This window comes from Rhinoderma darwinii, chromosome 1 (genome assembly GCF_050947455.1).
Source record: "Rhinoderma darwinii isolate aRhiDar2 chromosome 1, aRhiDar2.hap1, whole genome shotgun sequence".
Classification (NCBI taxonomy): Eukaryota; Metazoa; Chordata; class Amphibia; order Anura; family Rhinodermatidae; genus Rhinoderma; species Rhinoderma darwinii.
Genome location: NC_134687.1, coordinates 161,157,218 through 161,183,850, shown reverse-complemented (window position 1 = coordinate 161,183,850; position 26,633 = coordinate 161,157,218). Strand labels below are relative to the sequence as shown.

At 42.1% G+C, this 26,633-nt stretch overlaps 1 protein-coding gene and 1 long non-coding RNA gene across 3 annotated transcripts in view; both read right to left on the bottom strand.

Moving 5' to 3' along the window:
• Positions 1-240: 240 nt before the first annotated feature.
• LOC142756184 (uncharacterized) lies at positions 241-22,360 on the bottom strand. Its single transcript, XR_012883024.1, has 2 exons — positions 22,240-22,360; positions 241-775 (listed from the first exon to the last, which is right to left on the bottom strand). It is a non-coding gene; the product is annotated as an uncharacterized LOC142756184 (long non-coding RNA).
• A 93-nt stretch (positions 22,361-22,453) lies between these two features.
• RPL34 (ribosomal protein L34) overlaps positions 22,454-26,633 on the bottom strand; it is a 29,965-nt gene continuing 25,785 nt past the window's right edge. For both annotated transcript variants that reach the window (XM_075860515.1, XM_075860514.1), the window contains exon 5: positions 22,454-22,588. In XM_075860515.1, the coding sequence (XP_075716630.1) occupies positions 22,504-22,588 (85 nt within the window). In that variant the 3' untranslated portion in view covers positions 22,454-22,503. The remainder of the gene's footprint in view (positions 22,589-26,633) is intronic.

Sequence of the window (26,633 nt, the reverse complement as noted above, 5' to 3'; positions counted from 1 at the left end):
TCAGCTACACTACTCATTACTGCTGTATAATCTCTATTATGCTGCAGCTTCTATATATGTGATTGATTGATTGATTGATTGATTAATAGATATATAGAGATAGGAGAGCAGAATTCTCTTATCTATGTGCAGTGTATACAAGACAAGATAGCTGTTAGGCTCCGCCCACTAGCTCAGAGACAGCTGAGAATTAGAACTAGAGAGGGGAAAACTGCTAAATAATACAGACTACAAATCATATAATGGCCAGAAATAGTGTTATTCCTCATGTACACACAAATGACAGCTTATTTTGAAAAGTCACCTGAAAGTTTAGGTACGCTTTGAGTGACAATGAAACATTTCTGAAAAATGCAGATACAAGAAAGTGTTATAATTCATGTACACACATTGTCATTCTGAATATTTATCTAAAATGACAGTGACACTTTAAATGTATTCAGCTCCATGCCTAGCTAACACAGGAAAGTATTTGTGCATCTATTTATATGGATTATCTGTTCATTCCACTACACACAAACTTCATATACTGTTCATTCAATGCCTAGCAAGAATGGGATGTTCATAATACCACCGTTTATATTTATTACCCCATTTTAAATGATGTTCAGTCATATACTCTGTTAGAAAAGCAGCACGGTGACTTGGTGGTTAGCACTATTGCTGTGCAGCGCTGGAGTCTTGGGTTTGAATCCGACCAAGGGCGACATCTGCATGGCATTTGTATGCTCTCCGAGTGTTGTGTGGGTTTTCTCTGGGTACCCTGGTTTCCACCCTTGTTCCAAAAAACATACAGATAGGAAGTTTAGAGTTTTAGTCCTACTAGGGACAATGAGTGATGACAACTTCTGTACAGTCCTGTGGATTATGCTGACGTTATATAAGTAATAGAAACAAATAAATTAGCCCAGTGCAAGAAGCTACAACCCAACAGGCTGTGCGAGAGGTGAGTATATTAGGAAAGGCCTTGCTGTGACTATAAGGCCGGGTTCCCACGTAGCGTAAACGCAACGGAATTTGGTGCGGAAATTCCACAGCATTTACAGTAGCAACAAAGTGGATGAGATTTAGAAGATCTCACGCCCACGCTGCGGAAAAAAACCGCAGCATAAAAGTTCAGAAATTGATCTGCAGTGCGGAACTTAATTCCGCAGCTTGTCAATTTATGCTGCGATTTTGTTGATTTTCAGTTGTTTTCCCCATTGAATTCAATGGGAATGCAAAATCCGCAACAGAAAGCAAAATGTTGCGACTCCGGAAAATCATAACTCATACTTCATACTTACCCAGAACGCTCTTCTTCTTGCAGTCCGGCCATATGACAACTGCAGCCAATCACAGGCTGCAGCGTCACATGGCCTGCAACATCATTGTAGGAGGCCGGGCTACGTGCAGAGAAGACGGAGGGGGTAAGTATGAGCGCTTTTGTTCCGCACAATGTTGTGTGGTTTTTCGGACGGGAGGTGCTGGGGGTTCCAGGTTGGATACATTGTGGGTACCATTTTTTGGTACAAATACATTATCGTTTAATTTCTATAAATTTTTATTTTGGCGAAAATGCAGAAAAAAAAGCAGTTCCGCTGCAGTTTTAATTTATTTTTTTTACACCATACACCGATCATAAATAATGTTATACATTTGTTGTACAGGTTGTTACGGTCGTGGCGATACCAAATATGTCTATATTATTTCATGTTTTGGGACTTATATTTTAAAAAGTTTATGTATTAGAAAAAATGTGTGTTTGTGTATTTTTTTTTTACTTTTTATTTATTTATTTATCATTAATTTTTTTTTACATTCATTTAACTTTTTTTTTAATCCCATAAAGGGATTTATCATTTAGATTTTGATTTTTTAACTGTAATGTACTGGCATATATCTATATGCCAGTACATTAGCCTGTGTACTGATTGTACACAGGCAGTTGTTAGGGCATACCTCAGTATGCCCTAACAACAGGAAATATGTTCAGACAGCCCTGGGGTCCTTCCATGGACCCTGGGCTGTCTGGTCATACGAGTTGTGTGCTTTGATCGCGTCACAGTTATTTTCTGTGACGCGATCAATGTGCAGTCCCCCCTCTTTGAACGCCGCGATCAGCTATCATCGCGGCGTTCAAAGGGTTAACGGCGGAGAGAAGATGTTTCTCTCCTCTCCGCTGTCAGAGCGGGGCCGTGGCTGTGTATTACAGCCGTTACCCCGCTCTCGATTGCGCGCACAGACGGCTGTCACACAGGACGAGTATGCTCGTCCTAATGCGCGAAGTGCTCGCCGCTCAGGACGAGCATACTCGTCCTGTGTCGGCAACCAGTTAATATATAATTTTATATAGTATTTTGAGAAATGGTATGGTGTGGAAGACACATAGGCCTTTGTCACGATACTCCAAAAGATATGTTAATGTTTGCAAAATATAACATTGTGCGCAATTTAGTAAGAAGGTCATCTTAGGCTGGGTTCACACAGAGTTTTTTGCAGGCTGAAAATCTGCCTCAAAATGTTGTTTGTCATTTTGAGGCAGATTTTGTTCTGCCTGCATGACGATTTTCGAGGCGTTTTTCGTCCGCTGAGCACCGCGGGAAAAAAACGCAGCGAAATACGCTTTCTCTGCCTCCCATTGATGTCAATGGGAGGTCAGAGACGTAAACGCCCGAAGATAGGGCATGTCGCTTCTTTTTCCCGCGAGACGGTTTTTCCACTCGCGGGAAAAAAACACCTCCGCCTCCCATTAAAATCAATGGGAGGCATTTTCAGCCGTTTTTTGACGCGTTTTCCGCGTCAAAAAACATGTGAAAAAGAACTCTGTGTGAACTGGCCCTTAAAGGGTTTGTCTGCTCATAGACAAAAACTTTCAAGTGGAAGCCGTGGCCAGCCAGGGGAAATGTAGATGGTGTCCATTCAGATAAATGGTAGTCCATGTAATACTGGATAATGGCTTTCCGTTCCAGCTTATAGGATGTAAGGCAGAAAAAAGACAGAGGTCCATCTAGTTTAGCCTATTATCCTACAGTGTTGCTCCAGAGAAAGGTAAGGTTCTTACTCCCTTGCACTCGTGCGCTCTGACTAGATGATTGGGGCAGATTTACTACTGTGTCTAATACGACATTTTATACCAGATGTTTGCACCTCACTAGACACTTTTCAATAGTGTGCTAAAAAGGGGTGTGGTTTAATGTAAAAGGGTGTGTGGCCTTGTGGAAAGGGGCATAGCTTAAATGTGCCAAAATTCATTTGCAAAATAATCCACATCAGAGGTGGAGAAAAGTGTCTAACAAGTCAATTAAGATGTGACAAATTGATCATACAGCATGCACCACTGTGATAAATTTGGTGTATCTACTGGCGGTAGTAAACCTGCCCCATTGTGCCGACTAGTGTCCTAATAATGCATATGGACAGGACATTTCTTCATGAGACCATCCCTTTAATATACTAAGGCCTCATGCACATGGCTATTCATGTGCATGGACTGCACTACAGGTATCTAAGATGAACCCCTAGATCTTCATGTGCATTACATGGACACCCCATTGATTTTAATGGGCACCTTGTAATGCTTTATTATTCGGTGATGAATATTGAACACTGGATTCGAGTTCCCCCACAGATTACAGCTAGTTGCTGGGTGCAAGGTTTATTCATTGTGGGACGAGCTGTAGTTTTTATTGATACCATAAGACTTTTTGATCCCTTTTTCTTACACTTTTTTTTTTTTAAGCGCTAAGGTAACCAAAAACAGCGAGTATATTTTAATAGTTCAGACTTTTACAGACAGGGCAATACTAATTTTATTACATTAGAACTTTTAATATTTTTAAATTTTTTGTACACTACTGAAAACTTTATTTAATTATCTTGTACACTTTTATTAGTCCCCTAGGGGATTTGAACCAGCGATTGTCAGATCGCTGATTAAATACACGGCAATACTAATGTATCACAGAGTATTGTCAGTTTTACAGGCTCCTGTTAAGCCCTGTCAGAGGCAGCGCTTAACAGGAGCAGAAAGAAGGCAGACCTGGTGGCCTTCATTAGGCCCACAATCACATCGCGGGGAGGGGCAATGGACTGTCAGATGGGGCCACCCCCCTCTTTAACAGCTCAGAGAAAACAGCCTCTGATTTTTAGGCGTTTTTGAAGCTGAAAATGAAGCTTCTTTTAATTTGGAGCTTCTTTTGAGGCGTTTTTCACAGTGTTCAATGGAAAATCAGCTCCAAAAAACGCCTCAAGAAGTGACATGCACTTCTTTTTACGGAGCGACTTTTTACGCTCTGTTTTTTAAACAGAGGCGTAAAAAGACGGCCCCATATGAACTAAATGCTGTTTTTTCCATTGATTTCAATGGGCAGATGCTTGTAGGCATTCAGCTTCCGTTTTTTCAGGCGTTTTTCGAGGCGTAAGTGCCCCGACAGATGCTTGAAAACACTGCGTGTGAACATACCCTAAGAGTCTGCTACTCATAAAGGCGCAGCCTATTTTGGCCTTCAGGATGCAGCAATTTTTGGGTTTTTTTCATCTTCACTTTCCGAGAGCCGTAACCTTTCCCATTAATGTAGCTGTATGAGGGCCAGTTTTTGTTTTTACAGAACAAGTTGTAGTTATTGCACAGATTATTTTTACACACTATACCGTGTGGTGTAAATGACAAATTTAATTTATCTTTACGAGTACTGTGATATCACATATGTATAATTCTATTCCAACTCTATGGCAGACCTGGGGGGGCCTTTGGGAGGCCCCTGGCTGCCATGCCAATTGTAGAAAGTCCCGCATACTCTTTTAAGCTCGCCATACACATTCATGTATAAGGGGTAGCCCTAAAAGAAGGATGATGCACGTTCAATTTTACCTGCCTGATCCTTTATCAGCAGCTTTTTTCGAGGGAACTAACACGTCTGGCAGCAGCTTACTCCCTGTACTGAAATAAACATGTAAGCAGCTTGGCCAATCCAAAAGTGCATGGTTACAGGAAAGTCGGGAGAGATAGCGGTCATACTAAAAAGCCATCTTATGGGCACTTATGTATAGCAAGTGAAGACCAGTAACAACCAATTTGATCACTGAAATCCGATAAGGCTGAATTCACACTTGCGTTGTATAATTTGTTACTCCGATTCAGTTTTAGATCAGCGGATGGTATCAAGAGAACAGATTACAATCAAGTGGTATCCATTTTACATGGACACCAATGATAAAAAATCCCCCGTCCGGTAGACATCCGTTTTTTTGAACAGAGAAAAGGGTCCTGTACTCTGCACTTTTATCGTCAAAAAAGCTGACTGCCGTGGGAAGTGTGATCATGGCCTGCAAGACAGATCTCTCTAAAGTGAAACGCTTTTCAAGAGATGGTCCACTCACGGCAATTATGGGAAATAAAGACTTCCCTTCAGGCTTAGCATTAACATTTTAGCAAGATCACAAACTGAGGATATTTTGAAATTTAAACAGGTACTGTCCAATGAGAGTTTGAAACCCCCAGACCATGGAAGAGTAAAACCGCCCCCACCATATCTGATTGGTTTAGAGAAATTACGCATCTACAGACAATGGAGGAATTGATGGACAAATATCTGAGAATTTGGAGACCGCGAACACTTTCTCGTCTACGCATAACATTGCGATAAAAATATTAGTCGTTTAATTATTTGTAGTCTTACTTTGTAAACATTGCTTGTCTAGGTTTTTTGATACAGTAACATTACTTTGTGCTCTGGTAGGAGTCAGAACAGGACCCTCTCCTACCCTCATTGTTGCTTGTCGGCATGATTGTAATACCCTTTATTTTACTTGCCCGCTTTTCTGCTCTCCCTTTTTACACCCAATGCTACAAAATGTATACCATTGTTTGGTTTCATTCTCACATGGACAAGAGATACATAATTTCTCTATAGATTCAGTAACTTTTGATGTGATTTATGCTAAGAAAAACTTGATATCTTTACATATTTTGTAACATCTTTCGTCATCTGATGCGTCAGATAACTTGACTCAGAATGTCATATAGGCTTATGGTCGATATTTTGTATCCGGATATGTAACCCCTTAGTGACCACCAATACACCTTTTCACAGCGGTCACTAAGGGGCCTTATGCTAGGCCATTGCCTTTTCACGGCAGCCCAGTCTACGCCCTGCACGGGTGTCCCGTGTAGGCTGGAGCCGGAGCTCGGCTGTCTACTGACACGACCGAAGTTCACGTAGATCGCGGCCGTTTAACCCGTTACATGCCACACTATTTACCGACCGCGGCATTTAAATCATTTGCAGAGGGAGGGAGCTCCCTCTCTCACCCATCGGCGGCCCGCAAATGCAATCACGGGTCTCCGATGGGGTGTCATGGCAGCCGGGGGCCTTAAAAAAAAAGAAAAAAAAAAGGCCCCCAGGTCTGCCCTGGGCATATGCCTATTAGGCCTCATGCACATTTCCATCACCGTTTTCACAGATCCGTGTGTACTCAGTGTCCATCCATCTTCAGGAATGAATGTGTACTGTAGTCTGAACTTTGGCATGCCCTGTCGTTGCTAGGGCAACGGATCCATAAAAAACGAACGGCACACTGAAGCCTTCAGTGTGCCGTCCGTTTTTTTTCACAGACCCATTGACTTCTATGGGCCCCACGGTCACGGAATCACTGACATAAGTAGGACATGCTCTACTTTTGACGGAACGGATCCGTGAAAATAACGGAAGTGTGCATGGGCCCATGGAAATGAATGGGTCAGGGTGCCATCGGTGAAAAAAAAAACCCTAAAGGAAAAAACTGAAGTGGGCATGAGGCCTTAGGACATGACAGAGGCACGTCCTAATAGATTGCCTGTCAGGTTTAGGCTGGATTCACACGAGCACCTTACGTCTGTAATTGACGGACGTATTTCGGCCGCAAATCCCGGACCGAACACAGTGCAGGGAGCCGGGCTCCTAGCATCATAGTTATATACGATGCTAGGAGACCCTGCCGGACAACTGTCCCGTACTGTAATCATGCTTTCAGTACGGGACAGTTGTCAGGCAGCGACTCCTAGAATCGTACATAACTATGATGCTAGGAGCCCGGCTCCCTGCACTGTGTTCGGTCCGGGACTTGCGGCCGAAATACGTTCATCAATTACGGACGTAATTTGCTCGTGTGAATCCAGCCTTACACTGACAGTATACCAAAGCATTATTGCCTAAGTATACCAAAGCATAGCAGCGATCGAATGATCGCATAGTGAAAAGTATATAAAATAAGTAATAAATGTGAAATAAAGATTAATAAAAATTACAGTAAAATAAATCCATTTTTTTTCCATAAAAAGTGGTTTTATTTAGTAAGTGTAAAAAAAGAAATAAAACTACACATATATGGTATCGCCACAACCGTAAATTACCCAAACAATAAAGTTAATATGCAATTTAAACCGCAAGGTAAACTCGATTTAAAAAAACAAAACGCCAAAATTGCTATTTTTTTCTATTGCCCCTCAAAAAAGTCATAATAAAAGTTAAAGAAGTCCCAAGTACCCCAAAACAGTACCAATCAAAACTACACCTCGTCCCGCAAAAAACAAGCCCTCATATAAACTACATTGACAGAAAAATAATAGAATTCTGGCTCTTGGAAAGAGACTATGCAAAAATAAATAATTTAAAGGACGGGTGTCGCAAAACACTTTTTTTTATATAAAATTTGCTTTTAGTGTGTTATTAAAATAAATTTTATTAATTTGTGTTTTACTTTATTTTTTCTTACTTTTACTTCACTATGGGGGCTGCCATTTTTTTTTTCATCTCTGTATGTGTCGATTAACGACACATACAGAGATGGAATACGGCACATGCATCCCCATAGAGAATGCGAACGGGAGCCGTTCCATTCACTATGGTGCACGCCGTCTGTGTGGAAACAGCGCATGCGCCGCTCCCACAGAGTCCAAAAGGAAGATCTTTGGCCAAGCGACGTCCGGCACCATTTTCATGTGGACCAGAAGCCGCGGCTGGACAGTAAGAGGAGTACTTCCTGTCGCGGCTTCCGGACATATGTTCAGAAGCAAGGGGAGCGGCGGCGGCGGCAGGAGCAGGTAAGTTATGTTTGTGTATGTTCGTGTTTTAATGTGTGATTAACACTGTATCTAATCCTCCTACACTGTACATTCGCTCAAAAAATGGCAGCACACAGTGTAGGAGGTTTGAACATTCAACCCCCTTCTTTCTCCTGGAACTAGCCAGGATAAAGGAGGGGGGATTGTTTGAGCACACTAGAGCGAGTGTGTCTTCTCCAAGTTTGCAGCATAAAGCAATGAGGTTGCTTTACCACATGCCAATGCTGCAATTTTGGGAATTGCTCCCTCTAGTGACCAGCACATGGAAATGTTTTAAATTAGAAACTAATTTATAATATTTCCTGACTTGTGAAAAAATGAAAAAAAATTAGAACAATGTGTAATCACATTCCCTTTAAGCGGTAAAATCTTAAAAACCTGTACATATGTGGTATCGTCGTAATCGTACCGACCCATAGAATAAAGATAACGTGTTATTTACGCCGCACAGTGAACAGCGTCAATTTAAACCGCATAGAACAATGGCAGAATTTCAGGGGTTTTTTCTATTCACCCCAAAAAAAAGTTAATGAAAGTTAATTGAAAAACGATGAGATCTACCCCAAAATGATGGCATTAAAAAGTACAATGAATACCGCAAAAAATAAGTCCTCATACAGCTATGTCGACAGAAGAATAAAAAAAAGTTATAGCGCTTTGCATGAGACTATAGAAAAACGAAAAAAAAAAATAAATAGCTTGTCATTAGGGCCTAAAATAGGATGGTCACTAAGGGGTTAAATGCATTGATTGTTTATCCTTAGTAAAAAAGTTTACTGAATAAAGAATGTAAAGAAAAAAAAAAAAAGCTGATTAACATGGACAGTGATTTCAATGGGATTTTTAACGGATCCATTTTGATCAGTGATTTGGATATAAAAACGGATCAGAGTAACAGATTGTGTGAACTTGGCCTAAATTCTGAGTGACCACCAGCTTTTATAGGAGGCCCTATGTATCTTTGTTAAAGATTCCGTGCTGAGTGAACATAGATTTATATATTGGTCCTCTGATCCAGACAATTGGTCTGGTTGACACTGCTTTAGATATAACTGGTCATTTCCACAAATCATTTTGAGAGACGCTGCCAAGCACAAAGTGTCCAGCCACTTGATGAAGAAACCCCCTTCTTTGCCAAGAATAACGGTTTGACGGATGCGCTTTCCTAATGTCACAATGCTGCTTAGGTTTCCTTCAGAACATTTCATACTGTGGCGCAGCCCCATTTTTAGTAGGTGACTAATGGCTGCAAATTGATTAATGTAAACAAGATTGAGGAGTAGATCAAAGGCGCCCGAGAGTCATCAATAAGAAGCAGGTTGAAGCCACACAGTGAAAACAGTCAAACATCTAGCAGTCTCAGGCGGCCCACGAAGAATCATTACGCTGCAGTAATATATACATCTGACACCCGCCAAACTATGGCGTGCATTCTACTGCAACATGTTTCTGTAGCGTGTGGTTTTTATTATTTCTGTCTAGATTATATGAAAATTGCAGATCGTAAAACCCATCATGTGATGAATTGTTATAATCTCATCTAAAATAGTCATTCCCCGTTTGTTGCAGGACTTCATGCACCAGCTGTATATCAGTGTCCCCATGTAGGCCACAACATCAGTCCGGTCTTTATTATTAGCATTTATCTTTATACAGGTTTGCATTGGTTTCAACTTTCATGAGATTTTCATAAAATGTACAGACTCCTTGTACACCCGTGTCCTGCAGCAGCCGGGATAATAAGCCTGTGTGTAGACGTCGCCTTAAGACTGCCCTACTCTAGTATAAAATCCACCATGTGGCAGATCAATTGTATGTCAAAGCATTATACAAATGATCCTACCAAGCTTATAGCGGACTAAAAGATGGCAGATCAGTAAGGCTGGGTTCATCTGCAGTATTTATGCTGTATATTTTTGTAGAAAATCGGCAGCATACTACAGTAGCAGCAGAGCGGAGATTTGAATAAGCAGAAAAACGCTCAGAAACTGACCTGCGGTGTGGTTTTCTAATCCACAGCATGTCAATTGTATTTGCTTAAGGCCTCATGCAGACGACCGTGTGTTTGGTCCGTAATATACAGACCGTATATCGGCCGCATTTCCTGTCGGACCGATCACAGTACAGAGAGCCGGAGTTCCTAGCATCATAGTTATCTATGATGCTAGGTGTCCCTGCCAACCCACAGAAATACCGTCCCATACTGTAATCATGTTTTCAGTACAGGACTCCCACGGGGAGGCAGAGACTCCTACCATCATACAGAACGGATGCTGGGAACTCCAGCTCTCTGAACAGTGTTTGGAAAGGCGGCCGATATACAGTCCATATATCACGGACCAAACATGCTTGTGTGAATGAGGCCTAACCGCTGCTTTTCTGTTGCACGATTTCCCCATGGAGTTTAATGGGGAGGTAATACCTGCAACAAATAGATGGGATTTTTTAGTGAAAAAGCGGCGATTTCAAACGCAAAACAAACAAAACCGAAGTGTAAAAAATAAATAATAATGAAAAATAATACTAACAGAATTCCATGCTTCTTGGTCCAGGCTGGCCTCCTGGGAGGACTTTTCATCCCATGTGCCTGCTGCAGCCAGTCACAGGCTACAGTGGTCACGTGGGATGTATGGTCATCCCAGGAGCTGGGCTGCAGGACGGACAAGGTAAGCATGAAACTTCCTACGTGCAGTTTTCCACACCGGACATTCCGGCCGAAAGACTGCACAATTTGGCGTGGAACTCCCTGCAGTGACCAGGGCGGATATGCGGTGTGGTTATATGGAGTGTACCCGCCCTGTCTGAATATACCCAAACTATTTTAAACAAAAACGTGCTTGCGTAATGTGGTGAGAGATATAATTTATAACGGTCCCACTCTGCTAATACAGTTTAAGGCCTCATTTACACGAGCGTGTGCGTTTTGCGCGCGCAAAAAACGCTGCGTTTTGCGCGCGCAAAAGGCACTTGGCAGCTCCGTGTGTCATCCGTGTATGATGCGCGGCTGCGTGATTTTCACGCAGCCGCCATCATAGAGATGAGGCTAGTCGACGCCCGTCACTGTCCAAGGTGCTGAAAGAGCTAACTGATCGGCAGTAACTCTTTCAGCACCCTCGACAGTGAATGCCGAACACAATATACACCAACCTGTGAATAAAAAAAGACTTTCATACTTACCAAGAACTTCCTGCTTCCCCCAGTCCGGGCTCCCGGCCGTTGCCTTGGTGACGCGTCCCTCTCTTGTCATCCGGCCCCACCTCCCAGGATGACGCCGCAGTCCATGAGACCGCTGCAGCCTGTGATTGGCTGCAGCCTGTGCTTGGCCTGTGATTGGCTGCAGTCTGTGCTTGGCCTGTGATTGGCTGCAGCTGTCACTTGGACTAAACTGTCATCCCGGGAGGTCGGACCGGAGTTATCGGTAAGTCAGAACGTCTTTTTTTTTTTACAGGTTCATGGATTTTCGGAGCGGAAGTCACTGTCCATGGTGCTGAACCAGTTTAACGCTTTCAGCACCGTGGACAGTGACTGTCTCCTGACGTCGCGTACCCGAACATTTTTTACCGGTTTCGGTCAAAACGAGTTTGGCCGAACCCGGTGAAGTTCGGTGCGCTCATCTCGAATTTGACACTCCGTTTGGATGTTTGTAAACAGAAAAGCACGTGGTGCTTTTCTGTTTACATTCAGGAGTTTGACAGCTCTTGCGTGATTTTCGCGCATGCAACGCAGGACCGTCCGTGTGGCATGCGTTGTTTTCACGCACCCATTGAAGTCAATGGGTGCGTGTTGCGTGAAAAACGCAAGAATATAGAACATGTCGTGAGTTTTACGCAACGCACTCACGCAGCGCAAAATTCACGCATCGTCTAAACAGCCCTATAGACTATTATAGGTGCGTACGACACGCGTGAAAAGCACGCGCGTCGCACGCGCGTATAATACGCTCGTGTAAATGAGGCCTAACACTTTCAGGACAAGACTAATTTTCGTTTTTATGTTTTTTTTTATCCTCCTCGCCTTCAAAAAGGTCATAACTAAGGCTGGATTCACACGAGCACATTACGTCCGTAATGGACGGAACGTATTTCGGCTGCAAGTCCCGGACCGAACACACTGCAGGGAGCAGGGCTCCTAGCATCATAGTTATGTACGATGCTAGGAGTCCCTGCCTCGCTGCAGGACAACTGTCCCGTACTGTAATCATGTTTTCAGTACGGGATAGTTGTCCTGCAGCGAGTCAGGGACTCCTAGCATCGTGCATAAGTATGATGCTAGGAGCCCGGCTCCCTGCAGTGTGTTCGGTCCGGGACTTGCGGCCGAAATACGTCCGTCAATTACAGACGTAATGACCTCGTGTGAATCCAGCCTTAGGGTATGTTCACACTGCTTATTTTCAGCCACCAAACATCTGCCTATTGATTTCAATGGGAAAAATGGCGCTGTTCCGTCGTGCCGTTTTTTTTACGCGGCAGTTTTAAAACTGCCGCGTAAAAATCAGCCGCGAAAAAGGAGTGCATGTCACTTAAGACGTTTTGTAGCAGTTTATGGACTATAAAAAAAATGCTCCAAATACAGCCGTAAAAAATGTGAGTGTGCTTTAAAAACTTCTGAAAATCAGGAGCTGTTTTCCTTTGAATACAGCGCCGTATTTTCAGACTTTGAGTTGTCTGCACATACCCTTATTTTTTTCATTGACACAGCCATGAGGGCTTAATATTTACGGGACAAGCTATACTTTCTAATGGTACTATTTAATATTATGTGCGCTGTACTGGGAAGCCGGAAAAAAACAAAACTCTGAATTCGGGGGAAAAAAATTCCGCCATTTTCTTATGGGTTTCTCTTAGGGTATGTGCACACACACTAATTACGTCCGTAATTGACGGACGTATTTCGGCCGCAAGTAGTGGACCGAACACAGTGCAGGGAGCCGGGCTCCTAGCATCATAGTTATGTACGACGCTAGGAGTCCCTGCCTCGCTGCAGGACAACTGTCCCGTACTGAAAACATGATTACAGTACGGGACAGTAGTCCTGCAGAGAGGCAGGGACTCCTAGCATCGTATATAACTATGATGCCAGGAGCCCGGCTCCCTGCACTGTGTTCGGTCCGGGACTTGCGGCCGAAATACGTCCGTCAATTACGGACGTAATTAGTGTGTGTGCACATACCCTTACGGTGTTCAATGTACGGTGAAAATGACACGTTCTCTTTATTCTGCAGTCAGTACAATCGCGGATACCAAATTTATATAGTTCGTTGTTTTAACCCCTTAGTGACCACCAATACACCTTTTTACGGTTGTCACTAAGGGGCCATAGGCTAGGCTGACGCCTTTTCACGTTCGCCTAGTCTAAGTCCTGCACGGGTTTCCTGTGCAGGCTGGAGCCGGGGCTCAGCTGTCTGATGACAGCTGAGCTCCTGCTCCAACGCCCGCGATCGAAGTTTACTTCGATCGCGGCCGTTTAACCCGTTAAATGCCGCCGTCAATAGCGACCGCGGCATTTAACTTTGTTTACAGAGGGAGTGCGCTCCCTCTGTCACCCATCGGCGGCCCGCGAATGCAATCGCGGGTCTCCGATGGGGTATCATGGCAGCTGGGGGCTTGATAAAAGCCCCCAGGTCTGCCCTGGACATATGCCTGTTAGGACGCGCCGGAGGCACGTCCTAACAGATTGCCTGTCAGATTTACACTGACAGGCAATAATGCTCTGGTATACGAAGTATACCAAAGCATTATAGCAGCGATCGGAAGATCGCACAGTAAAGTCCCCTAGTGGGACTAGTGAAATAAGTCATAAATGTGAAATAAAGATTAATAATAAAAGTTACAGTAAAAAAATAAATAAAACAATTTTTTTCCATAAAAAGTGGTTTTATTTAGTAAAAGTGTAAAAAATAAATAAAAGTACACATATCTGGTATCGCCGCGACCGTAATGACTCCATTAATAAAGTTTATGTGATTTAAACCGCAAGGTGAACACCGTAAAAAAAAACAACGCAAAAAACAATTGCGAAATTGCAATTTTTTCCATTGCCCCCCAAAAAAGTCATAATAAAAATGAATCAATAAGTGCCATGCACCCCAAAACAGTACCAATCAAAACTACGTCTCGTCCCGCAGAAAACAAGCCCAAAAAATCACTACATTGATGGAAAAATAAAAAAGTTACGGCTCTTGGAAAGCAACGATGCAAAAACAAATAAATTTAGTTCAAAAGTGTTTTTATTGTGCAAAAGTCGTAAAACATAAAAAAAACCTCTACATATGTGGTATCGCCGTAATCGTACCGACCCATAGAATAAAGGTAACATGTTATTTACGTCGCATAGTTTTATTCACTGTGCAATAGTAAATATACGTGGTTTTTCCCTTGAGTAATATATGTGTTTCACTGGATGAATACCAATGGGAATTTTTTGGTTAGAGCCTAACCTTTAATGTGACATTTATTTCTCTTTTTAGCAATTTAAGATAGTGATATAATTGTATCCATAAAGTTCGTTCACTAGCGCTTGCGCACTTTACATTGACATATGTAATAAGTTCAGATAGGACAAGGATGAGATTTAAATGGTTAATACCATCACACTCTAGTATTTATAATTTATTTTAGAATTTTCCTGGTTTTTATTTATTTTTATATTTTTTTTAAAAATATTATGTTTAAATATTTTAGTTCCAAGTTGGGACCTGTACCCTCCTTGTCACAAGGTGTGTGCCAGGAACTGATGCAACATGAGCAGCTGCTCTAGGAGTTCCTCTAGATGAATCTCTTGTATTCCAGCTACTGCTGCTATAGAGATCTCTGTGCAGCTCTCTTAGGGTATGTTCACACGGCCAAATTTCAGACGTATACGAGACGTATTATGCCTCGTTTTATGTCTGAAAATAGGGCTCCAATACGTCGGCAAACATCTGCCCATTCATTTGAATGGGTTTGCCGACGTACTGTGCAGACGACCTGTTATTTACGCGTCGTCGTTTGACAGCTGTCAAACGACGACGCGTAAAAATACAGCCTCGTCAAAAGAAGTGCAGGACACTTCTTTGGACGTTTTTGGAGCTGTTTTCTCATAGACTCCAATGAAAACAGCTCCAAAAACGGACGTAAAAAACGCCGCGATAACGGCGCGAAAAACGCCGCGAAAAATGCGAGTTGGTAAAAAAACGTCTGAAAAGCAGGGTCTGTTTTCCCTTGAAAACAGCTCTGGATTTTCAGACGTTTTTGTTGACTACGTGTGAACATACCCTTATTAGCAGATCAGCTGCTTTATCAAGTGCTGCTGCTGTGGATTCCACTGTGAGGATCTCGTGTTTAGCAACACACTAATCCTGCCTATCTGTAGTTATCTAGCCCTACGCGTTTCCTTAGGGTATGTGCACACACACTAATTACGTCCGTAATTGACGGACGTATTTCGGCCGCATGTAGTGGACCGAACTCAGTGCAGGGAGCCGGGCTCCTAGCATCATACATATGTACGATGCTAGGAGTCCCTGCCTCTCCGTGGAACTACTGTCCCGTACTGAAAACACGATTACAGTACGGGACAGTTGTCCTGCAGAGAGGCAGGGACTCCTAGCATCGTACATAACTATGATGCTAGGAGCCCGGCTCCCTGCACTGTGTTCGGTCCGGGACTTGCAGCCGAAATACGTCCGTCAATTACGGACGTAATTAGTGTGTGCACATACCCTTACTCATAACTAACTCTGCAGTAATTCATCAGGGGCTCACAGAGTTAATAGATTAGACCTTCTGGCATTCCAGAGGTCTGTGTAGACAATGCACTGATTCTATGATCAAACGTGGACATAGTTGCTAGCCACTGTCAGTGGCAAAGTGTTCTGTCTTTTAACCCCTTAGTGACCAGCCCATTTTAGGCCCTAATGACCAAGCTATTTTATTCGTTTTTCTATAGTCGCATTCAAAGAGCTATAACGTTCTTATTTTTTCGTCTACATAGCTGTATGAGGACTTGTTTTTTTGCGGGATTAGTTGTGCTTTTTAATAGCACCATTTTTGGGTACATATAATTTTTATATTAACTTTTATTAACCCTTTTGGGGGGGATTATAAAAAAAAACTGAAATTCCGCCATTGTTCTATGCGTTTTTAAATTGACGCCGTTCACTATGCGACGTAAATAACATGTTACCTTTATTCTATGGGTCGGTATGATTACGGCGATACCACATATGTAGAGGTTTTTTTATGTTTTACGACTTTTGCACAATAAAAACACTTTTGAACTAAAATTATTTGTTTTTGCATCGTCGCTTTCCAAGAGCCGTAATTTTTTTATTTTTCCATCAATGTAGTGATTTTTTGGGCTTGTTTTCTGCGGGACAAGACGTAGTCTTGATTGGTACTGTTTTGGGGTACATGGGACTTATTGATTCATTTTTATTATGACTTTTTTGGGGGGCAATGGAAAAAAATTGCAATTTCGCCATGGTTTTTTGTGGTTTTTTTTTTACGGTGTTCACTTTGCGGTTTAAATTACATATTAACTTTATTAATGGAGTTATTACGGTCGCGGCGATACCACATGTGTACTTTTTTTTTTTTTTTTTACACTTTTACTAAATAAAACCACTTTTTATGGAAAAAAATGGTTTTATTTATTTTTTTACTGTACTTTTTATTATTAATCTTTATTTCACATTTTATTATTTATTTCACTAGTCCCACTAGGGGACTTTACTGTGCGATGTTCCGATCGCTGCTATAATGCTCTGGTATACTTCGTATACCAGAGCATTATTGCCTGTCAGTGTAAATCTGACAGGCAATCTGTTAGGACGTGCCTCCGGCGCGTCCTAACAGGAATATGTCCAGGGCAGACCTGGGGGCTTTTATCAAGCCCCCGGCTGCCATGACACCCCATCGGAGACCCGCGATTTCATTCGCGGGCCGCCGATGGGTGACAGAGGGAGCGCACTCCCTCTGTAAACAAAGTTAAATGCCGCGGTCGCTATTGACAGCGGCATTTAACGGGTTAAACGGCCGCGATCGAAGTAAACTTCGATCGCGGGCGTTGGGAGCAGGAGCTCAGCTGTCATCAGACAGCAGAGCCCCGGCTCCTGCCTGCACGGGAGACCCGTGCAGGACTTAGACTAGGCTGACGTGAAAAGGCGTCAGCCTAGCCTAAAGCCCATTAATGACCGACGTAAAAAGGCGTATTAGTGGTCACTAAGGGGTTAAAGACCGAGTACCCTCCTCATGAGCTCACTGTTATCTTCAGCCAATGAACTGGCATCACGTCTTTGCTGGAATCCCGCCCCGATTTTTGGGGGTGGCTGTGCTGGCCAATCAATGGTCTGCACCCTTGCAGCCTCCCTTGATGTCATGAGGGGGCGTGGTCCAAGTACCAGAGTCAGCCCTGTTGGAAATGGGCATGCCCTGTCTCTCCACACTAAACTGCAGGAATGTGCTGTACAGACTCTTCCTCCACGTTAGAGCAGAGGGACAGCACCAGGATTCACTATATACATAGTGAGTGATGCCAGACCTGTCTGTCCAATGCATATGTTATAACAGTATGGGGTAATATACAGCGTGTGTCAGGCTATCAGCACATATAGTAGATGGCATATTCCAATGCCCTGGGGGTGTGTGTAGTATATATTTAAGGGAGTGATATATCAGCACATCCCTTTTCTAGTTATGTTAGATGTAGATCTCAGATCATGCTATTTATAGCGCATAGTCCCCTATTTGATCTGTATTATGATGCAGATATCGAGTCATATTATTAGTGGCACATCCCTTGTGTTTTGATGCTGATATCGGATTATATTATTAGTAGCACATAATCCCTTATCTTCTTGTATTAAAGGTGGACATGGAATTATATGTCATGTATTATGCTGAAATTTAGATAAAGCTTACATATGACATATAGTCATTGATTCCATATGGATGTAGTGTTTTCAAACGATAAATCCATCTACATTCCTTCTGTAAAAGTAACCTGTCTAGGTTACCTCCTCTGATAGAGGGTCTGATCACTTCTATGACTTTGAATGTAATTTCATCTTGTTTATCTGTATGTTTTTCTCTCATATGTCTTGCTAAGCAAGTATCATCTTTCCTACGTACGTTGCCGATGTGGTCCAAGATTCTCCTCCGAAATTCCCGAATTGTTTTGCCTATATAGTTTTGCTCACAGGCACAGGTAGCCATGTAAATGACCCCCTTAGTTCTACAATTGGCAAATTCCCTATTTTCATAGATTTTTCCCGTCGCTGCACTGATGAATGTGCTACTTTTAGCGATATATCTGCACGCCTTGCAGGCGCCGCATTTAAAGGAACAGTGTCATCACAAATTATTTTTTTATATGTTAAAGATGTTAGTGCTTTATTAAAAAGGTTTATATTTATTTGTGTGTTTGTGTTTTACTTTTTCTTATTTTTACACTTTTTCTTCCCTATGGGGGCTGCCATTTTTTGTTCCATTTCTGTATGTGTCGATTAACGACACATACAGACATGGAATACGGCAGCCACAGTCCCATAGGGACTGCGAACGGCTCCCGTCCCATTCACTTGTGTGTACGGCGTCTGTGTGGGAACTGCGCATGCGCCGCTCGCACACAGTCCAATTTGAAATTGGCGCCGTCCGGCGCCATTTTCCTGTGGACCGGAAGTCGCGGCCGGACAGTAATATTACTACTTCCGGTCGCGGCTTCCGGACTTGTGCACTTGGACCAGCGGCAGCAGACGGAGCGGACGGGCCGGAGGGAGCCGCGGCGGCAGGAGCAGGTAAGAGATTTCAATGTATGTTCGTGTTTGTGTGTGTTTACTACTGTATGTAAACCTACTACACTGTGTGTTAGCTCAAAAAATGGCGACACACAGTGTAGGAGGTTACACCGTTCAAACCCCTCGTTTATCCCGGCACTAGCCAGGATAAAGGAGGGGGGGATGCTGAGAGCGAGGGCTTTTTACCCAATTTTGCAATGCTGCAATTTTGGGAATAGCTCCATCTAGTGACCAGAAATGGGTAATACTATAAATTAGAATTAATTTATAATATTTCCTGACTCGTAAAAAAAATAAAAAAAATTTGAACAATGTTTAATTTAAAAAACAACATGTTTTTCTGGCAACACATTCCCTTTAAAGGTGCCTAATGGTCTATTAGGGAGCCATGTCGATTGGGAGGGAGGTTTATTGAAATGAGATTTTTTCCCCTCCTGAAGGTAATCAGTGGATGGGAATGCACTACTTTATTTAGATCTTGATCGGCCATTAGGATCCCCCAATATTTACATAGGATGATTTTGACCTCCCTGTCTGTGGTCAAAAGTACCTACTATTCTAATTGGCGGGAGTGTCTCCACCTCTTTTGATTTGGGGACCAGTAAGCTTGTTCTGTTCACAGATAATGCATGATAAGCATCCCTCAATGTCCTATCTGGGTATCCTCTACTCCCAAATCTTTTACGAAGTTGTTGGGATTTCTCCATAAAGTCCCCTAGGTTGGAACAGTTTCGCCTGAGTCTTAAATACTGTCCTTTGGGGATCCCCCTTTTGAGAGGAACTGGGTGATGGCTATCCCATGCGAGTAGGTTATTAGTGGCCATAGGTTTACGGAACAGGCTCGTGGTCAAGTTTCCCGTTGTGTTCTTAGTCACCGTAATGTCCAGAAAGTTGATTGACGTTTCCCCTATCTCTGATGTGAAATATAGGCCTAAGTCGTTCACATTCAGGTCGTCGTCAAATTGATTAAAACTGTCGATAGTCATCCCATAGTATCAGCACGTCATCTATAAATCTTGCCCACAGAATGATGGACGAGGTATATGATGCCATGTTCTCTGCAAAGACCACCTGATCCTCCCACCAGCCCAGATATAAGTTAGCATAGCTGGGGGCACATGGGCTGCCCATAGCTGTACCTTTGAGCTGGTGGAATAGTTGTCCCCTAAATCAAAAATTGTTTTTGGTGAGGACGAAGTTCAATAGGGTCAAAACCAGTTCATTATGCGCTTTGAATTGGATGCCTCGTGTTTCGAGAAAGCTCCGTACAGCCCCACATCCGTTCATGGGGTATGGAGCTGTACAGTGCCTCAACATCCAGGCTTGCCAGTAGTGCTCCAGATGGGAGCTCTATCCCCTCAAGTCTCTTAAGGATGTCCATGGTGTCTCTTACATATGAGGGAAGACCCATAACAAAGTCCCGTAGTATATTATCCACATAAATACTGATGTTTTGGGATAAGCTGTCTATCCCTGAGACAATCGGTCGTCCTTTAAGGGGATTTAAGCCTTTATGTACTTTTGGCACACTGTAAAAGGTTGGAATCTGTGGATATTTTGGACTCATGAATTCAAATTCATGTTTATTGATGAGTTTGTCTTTCAGCGCTTGAAGTAAGATAACCTTAAGTTGTTCTATGTCTTCAGCCAAAGGGTTTTCGTTAAGCTTTCGATAATTTGTTTGATCATTTAATATGCGTTGGCACATCATCTTATAGGTTACCACGTCCATTATCACTAGATTCCCCCCTTTGTCCGTGGGTTTCAGAATTATTGACTTGTCTCTTTCAAGTCTCAGCAATGTAGCTGTCTCTTCAGATGTTAAATTGCTCCTATACTGGTTTATTTCGATAGGAGAACCCAGTTGTTCAATCTCTTTGGCGACCAATTGCACAAACAGATCAATATTATGTGTTTCTACAAACGGCGCCGATTTTGTACTCTTATTTCTAAGTTTTGTGAAAGGGCCTTCCCCCGGGGTCCCCTCACTTTCCTGCCATAGTTCCATTAAATTCAGAAAATCGGGATACTCTGTCTCCTCAATTCCTAGTTCCCTACATTGTTGTAAATCATGGTTCTTGTAGAACTTGGTCCATTTCAATTTTCAAGTCTCTGACCCAATCAAATGTATTAAATTTAGTGGTGGGAACATACGTTAGTCCCTTGGTTAGTAACCTAATTTCTTCCTCTGTCAAGATTTTATGAGAGATATTAATGATCTGCATCTTGTCACTATGCTTTTCCCCCTCTTTTCCACACCTTACAGGAGCGCTTTTTAATGCTGTGTAGATCTGGTCCGTAGTGTGTAATTGGTTATGGGGTAGTTTGTCCCTAAAAAATCCCTATTGCCAGGATTTCCCCTTCTAGATCGTCGCCCTCTATTACGTTGAGATCCTCTATAGGTTTGTCTCATTCTGGAGTGGTTATAACTTGAGCCTGACTGTTGTTTGGGGGCTCTATATCAGAGTCAGGGGGCTCTATATCGGAGGATGATAATTCAGAGTTGGAGTCCATTTTTTGTGTAGGACCACTAAAGTTGTAGGCTCTGCGTTCTTTAAAAGCCTCTAGGTCCCTTGTGAACTGTGAGTGTTTTCTCTCTTTAATAGATGATTGTAATTTCTCAATTGTTTGTTGTAACAGAGCTTCTTGATGTTCAAACGCTGTGTCATAGTGAACGGCGTCAATTTAAAAACGCATAGAACAATGGCGGAATTTCAGGTTTTTTTTATAATTCCACCCAAAAAAGTTAATAAAAAAATTATATGTACCCAAAAATGGTGCCATTAAAAAGTACAACTAATCCCGCAAAAAACAAGTCCTCATACAGCTATGTAGACGAAAAGAAAAAAGTTATAGCTCTTTGAATGCGACTATAGAAAAACAAATAAAATAGCTTGGTCATTAGGGCCTAAAATGGGCTGGTCACTAAGGGGTTAATACCTTTAGAAAAAGCATGGAAATGTTTGAAAGACTTTTTGCATCGCCATATTCGGACCCCCCTTTTTTAGTTTTTGTGTACAGAGCTGTGTAAGGAGTATTTTAGTGCATGGTAAGATGTAGTTTTTATTAAGACCATTTAGGGAACCGTCAGGCAATTCGATCACTTTTTAGTACATCTTTTTGGGGGTTGAAGTGGCACAAAAAACTGATTTGGCCATTTCTCTTTTCCAGATAAGACGTTCACCGTATTGGATAATTTTCATAATTCGGGCATTTTTGGACACGAGGATACCTAATGTGTGTTTATTTTTATATGTGATCTAGGGAAAGGGGAGACCCGGCGCCATATCTAAAGACCCTTTACCAATATAGATCTACGGATCAGCGACATGGAAGGGTTAAGCCAAGGACCAGCTGAATTATATCCAACATAGCTGTTCACCTTTCTGGAAGACATCGGATACTAGTCGGCCATTGCGAAGGCTGGTTCACAAAGAATTAATGATTATTCCAAGCAAACACTAAGAAAAAAAACAAAAAAACTTTAGCAACATCTACTGCCGCTGCAAGCCAAAGAGCACCACCACCATGTGCCACATATATCTGTGGGTAACGGCTGCTGAACGTCAGAGAAAGAAAGCACTGACCAAAGAACAAAAGTTACAACAGAAACATTTATTTTGATGTGATCACTATAAACAGGAGGTTACTTTGCCTTCTGGCTCTGTGCTTGGGCCTTCAGTACTTTAACAACAATCTTCTGTTCCTCGATGAGGAATGCCCGCTTAATTCTGCAAAGAAAAATGTAAAAGCTGGTTTAATATCAATCGCATACATTAATATATAGCTTCAATTTCAATTACATACATAAAGTAAAAAGGTACCCATAACAAAGGGGTTCTAAACCTGTGCAATTTCCCCTCTATGTAGCATTGTAGTCAGTCCGCGTCCTCACGTGAATTGGTGCGTGCATCTGCCATGGTGAGTAAGTTTGGCTTTTTTCAGTGATTTTAAAGAGGCTGTCACGACATTATAAGTGCCCTATCTCTTACATAAGGAGATCGGCGCTATAATGTAGGTGACAGCAGTGCTTTTTATTTAGAAAAACAATTTTCACCACATTAGGAGCGATTTTAGCTTTATGCTAATTAGTTTCTTAATGCCCAAGTGGGCGTTTTTACTTTAGACCAAGTGGGCGATGTACAGAGGAGTGTATGACGCTGACCAATCAGTGTCATACACTTCTCTCCATTCATTTAGTAAGCGCATAGTGACACTGCGTTCACTATGTGCTGTCTTATACTGACATATTAACGTTACTGAAGTGTTTGGACTGTGACTAGCCATTCCTTCCAGCCAGGACGGGATGTCTATTCACAATCCCGACACTTCAGTAACGTTTCTGTGGTACTTAGAGCAGAGCAAAGCATAATTTTGCTGTAACCAGTCATTTACAGCGAGATCTCGCAAGCTTATGTTTTCTCTGCTGTAAGTACCAAACAAATGTTAACGAAGTGCCGGGATTGTGAATAGACATCCCATCCTGACTGGAAGGAATGGCTAGTCAGTCTAAACACTTCGGTAACGTAAATATGTCAGTATAAGTCAGCACATAGTGAACGCAGTGTCACTATGCGCTTACTAAATGAATGGAGAGGAGTGCATGATGCTGATTGGTCAGCGCCATACACTCCCCTGTACAACGCCCACTTGGTCCAACGTAAAAACATGCCCACTTGGGCATTAAGAAACTCATTAGCTTAAAGCTAAAATTGCCAATAACGTGGTAAAAATAGATCTGTTTTCTAAATAAAAAGCATTACTGTCACCTACATTACAGCGCCGATCTCCTTATATAGGAGACAGGGCACTTATAATGTGGTGACAGAGTCACTTTAAATTAATATTGCTCATTTGCGAGCTTGCGTATTTTGGCCAAATCATCAACCAATACCTAATGTTTATCATGAATATTTATCGTTTATCATGGATATCTTTTCAGGACGCAGCCAGGGATAGTGCTGGGGAGAATAGGGTCAGTACTTTGTGTGGTACACTCACAATGTGCTGGGCAGCCAGCCTTATCTAATAGTTTGGGCGTAACTAATAGGCTGTATGCCAGGATAGTGCACTACATGCGCCCATGTGACTGCCACTTATAGAAGCTATATCTATGTGCAATGATATACTATGCAGCCACCCCCCCCCCTCTTGAATAGGAGGCATGAGACGGTCTGTTCATCAGTATTTTTGCACCTGTGCAATCTCCCTCTACGTAGCATTGTAGTCTGTCTGTATCCTCACGTGAATGCGTGCGTGCATCGGCCACTGTAAGTTTAGCTTTTTTTTCAGTGATTTTAAATTAACATTGCTCGTTTTTGTGATTTGGTTCTAAACCTTTATAGTGCAAACGGTGTGCCAGTTTCACAGTATATGCCATATTACTCAACATGGCGCAAGCCATTTGAGGAATCCAGCACTAGGGTTGAACAATGCATCAAAATTTCGATTTAGATTCCGTGCACCCTCAAACCATTTGATACCGTGGATTCATATATTGCGATAGTTTTTCACATCAGAAAACGGAAGGAATTTTTTTTTATTGTTGGCAAAGTATCGTTTTGGTATAGAAAATCCTACACAAACGCATCGGTAACAAAGTCCAAAGCATCGTGACAACCCTATCCAGCACATGCTTCTAAACACCGCTAGGTTTTCAAAACTGAAACTTTTCGAAAAAGCGGCGACATGCGAATCATAAATAGTATTCAGGTCAAATACCACATTTCTCAATGCAAGTGCTGCATAAAGTGTAAATGCATTGATAAATCAACTCTATAGCATCTGATTACCCAAATCAAACTTGCCACCGATGTTACGGCTTATCCTAGCAACAGTGCCATATTCTATAATTGGAACACCCCTTTAACTGGTTGCCGACACAGGACGTAAATGCTCATCCTGAGGGGCGGGTACTTCACACATTAGGACAAGCATTCTCGTCCTGAGTGACAGCTAGTGTCCGCGCATGATTAAGAGCGGGGCAACGGCTGAAATACATAGCCGCAGCCCCACTAACATCGGAGAGACGAGAAACATCTCTCCGCCATTAACCGCAATCAATTATGAACGCGGCGTTCAGAGGAGGGGGTACTGCCCGTCGATCGCGTCACAGAATCCCTGTGACGAGATCAAAGCCCATAACTTGTATGGCCAGATAGCCCAGGGGTCCCTTCAATGGACCGTGGGCTATTTGAACATCTTTCCTGTTAGGGCATACTTCAGTACACAGGCTAATGTACTGGCATATAGATCAATGCCAGTACATTAGTTCAATTTAAATAAAAAAAATCCCTTTACGGGACTAAAAAAAAACAAACGTAGATTAATGTAAAGAAAAAAGTTTTTTTTTTTAAAAAAAAAAAAAAAAAAAAAAAAGAAAAACATAACATTTATTACAATAAATAAACTTTAAAATGTAAGTCCCAAAACATGAAGACACATTTGGCATCGCCACGACCGTAACAAACGTATAACATTACTTATGATCTGTGTAAAAAAAAATAATTAAAACTGCAAAAAACTGTCACACAAAAAATAAAAGTTATGAGAATCAGGAAGCAGAGGGAAATAGAAAAAAAGTTGTTCTGTCCTCGAGAACAAAATTGGCCACGTCCTTAAGGGGTTAAATAGAGCCGCTATGAAGTCTAGAAGCCATGGGAGTCATTTCTACGGAGGCGCAGTGAGGAGGAAACATTTGCGTCACGGCTTCCATTTCAGATCCAAACTACTACAGTTTTCAGAGTCCATTTTACAGGAACAGTTTTAATAATTTATACCTCAGGCCATGATGACAATAGATTTCTAGTACTATTCCATCAATGATCCGTTACAGAACCCATAACATCGGCGTGAACAGAGCGTTACCAGAAAATTATAGTAATGAAGCCTTCAGCTACTCTGGTGTCTTAAATGACACTGTCAGCCTTGTCATAAAGTGGAAGATAAAAGGCTTAGTTCACACCTGCATCTGTGTTCCGTTCCATCAGAGGAGCAGAACAAGGGAAAAACCAAAAGCAGCAGTTTAGTTGCACGGTGGACATCGCCAGCGGCCGCCGAAACCCATTGTCTAATAGGTTCCGTTGGGGTGTTTGATTTTACCGTGCACGCTGCGCTATTGTCTCTGGTAATCTTGGCCGGACCAGCAAGAGAGGCCCCTAACGGAGTCTCCAACGTAGATGTGAATGAGGCCTTATCCATATAATTATGGCATGTTTCAGTTACATACTCAGTGAACATTTACAAGAATACATTTGTATATAGGAGATATACCTGAAATTTGGTTACAGCATGTATATGTGTTTCTCGCACAGAAAACCTCAAACAAATTATAGTACAATGTAAACAAGTGGCATTTCACAAAACTCCATTCACATATGCTGAAAAAATATCCAAATTGATTTGAGCAATGCTGAAGATTTGTTGTTACAGAAAATCATTTTTTTTTTTTTAAACTCGTTTTATTGAAGGAGATACATAAACACCATGATACAAGACATTTCTGGGCCCCCGCACAGCGGACATGCCCTACATTAAATACAAAAGTGCGTGTTACAATATCATATCAGCAATGCATGGCATTACAATCTCTTTCAAATTTAAACAGGTAATAAACTAAAACATAGTATACAAAAAACCTTTTCACAATCGTTCATAGTGCATGGTGCTCCATATTTTAGAAGCAATAATATATCACCATATGCAGAAGACAGAGATCCCACAAATCTCGATTCCATCTAAGCGATCTAGGGTACCTATAATATCGCATCTCATCTT